This window comes from Limulus polyphemus, unplaced genomic scaffold (assembly GCF_000517525.1).
Source record: "Limulus polyphemus unplaced genomic scaffold, Limulus_polyphemus-2.1.2 Scaffold36, whole genome shotgun sequence".
Taxonomy (NCBI): domain Eukaryota; kingdom Metazoa; phylum Arthropoda; class Merostomata; order Xiphosura; family Limulidae; genus Limulus; species Limulus polyphemus.
The window spans coordinates 1,018,313-1,019,822 of record NW_013665646.1 but is presented as its reverse complement, the minus strand read 5'-3'; the positions used below and the strand labels follow the sequence as shown (position 1 = coordinate 1,019,822).

The 1,510-nt window shown below is 31.9% G+C and overlaps 1 protein-coding gene across 1 annotated transcript in view; it reads left to right on the top strand.

Moving 5' to 3' along the window:
- Positions 1 to 367: 367 nt before the first annotated feature.
- LOC111086229 (toxin-like protein 14) overlaps positions 368 to 1,510 on the top strand; it is a 3,045-nt gene continuing 1,902 nt past the window's right edge. The window contains exon 1 of the mRNA XM_022388212.1: positions 368 to 483. Within this exon, the coding sequence (XP_022243920.1) occupies positions 393 to 483 (91 nt within the window). The 5' untranslated portion in view covers positions 368 to 392. The remainder of the gene's footprint in view (positions 484 to 1,510) is intronic.

Genomic DNA, 1,510 nt, shown 5'->3' with positions numbered 1-1,510 from the left:
TCATGTGGTCAGATGATAGCAGAGGCGGGTACTGAGCTCGTGAACTGGTTTGAACGTTAGTGCCCCATTTTTGGCCCTCCCTATAGTAAGACGTCACTAATCGAAGGTCTCTATTGTTATTTTCAATCCATCAAGCATTGTTATTGTTATTTATATCTCTGCGTACAGTTGAAATTATGAAGTGATTTATTACGAGCTTTCACGTGGTTTCATCCGACTGTCTTAACCTTGAAGTTGAATATACACACTTTAATGCGAAAGGGTTTACGTCAATAGAACTCTTACTTACGTGTGGCCAGTGACAGAATAAAAGCCTGTATTTAAGACGTATAATCGGGAGAATTTTGATTTTGTGAAATCTTTTGAAGAAAAACCAGAAACAAATTTTGAGAATGAAGGTATTGATGCTAAGCCTTGTCACGCTTTGCTTTTTCACTTTTGTAACAGCATATGTATACATAAAAAAAGTAGAGAAAAAAAACGGTAAGGACTATTCTGTACTATTAGAGTAATAATCGTCCTGTGGTTTTCATTCAAGAACTGTGTATGTTGCATGTGCTTTATTATTCTATGATAATAAACACAAAATAACAATAATATATTATGATAATACGTAATTATTTTTAAGGCACATTGTGCTGGTATATTAGGAGTAAAAATGACAAAAACGACGTTTTTTGGCAGAATAGAAAGTAAAATTATTCAATATCATTTACAGCCAACTAGTTTCGGTAAACTTTTTTACCGAAATTTAATTTTCTTTATTGTGCCAAAATACGTCGTTTTTTGTAATTGTTACACTTGATAATATCTAAGGAACTTAGTTCGTAATATATTATCCGTTATTATGATTTTGCAATAAACAAAAGTTATTGTAATTAATACTTTTAGCTATATGAAAACGCATGATTTATTAGATCGACTACGATGATAATTTTATTGTGGAAAAACCATGAGCCTGTTTTGTAAACTAAGAAGCAACGAAAGACTAGCATCATCATAGAAAAATTAATACTCGCCCTATTTTGTGTTACTGTTATATTTACTGGTTCTCCAACTATTGTTTTTATTAAATAACTTTGTTCGATATTTATGGGTCTCGTTGGTATTTAAGGCTTAGAGGTGATCTTTTGTTGATTAAAGGTTTAGAGGTGATCTTTTGTTGATTAAAGGCTTAGAGGTGATCTTTTGTTGATTAAAGGCTTAGAGGTGATCTTTTGTTGATTAAAGACTTAGAGATGACCTTTTGTTGATTAAAGGCTTAGAGGTGATCTTTTGTTGATTAAAGAGTTAGAGATGACCTTTTGTTGATTAAAGGCTTAGAGATGACCTTTTGTTGATTAAAGGCTTAGAGATGATCTTTTGTTGATTAAAGACTTAGAGATGACCTTTTGTTGATTAAAGGCTTAGAGATGATCTTTTGTTGATTAAAGGCTTAGAGATGATCTTTTGTTGATTAAGGGCTTAGAGGTGATCTTTTGTTGATTAAAGGCTTAGAGGTGATTTTTGT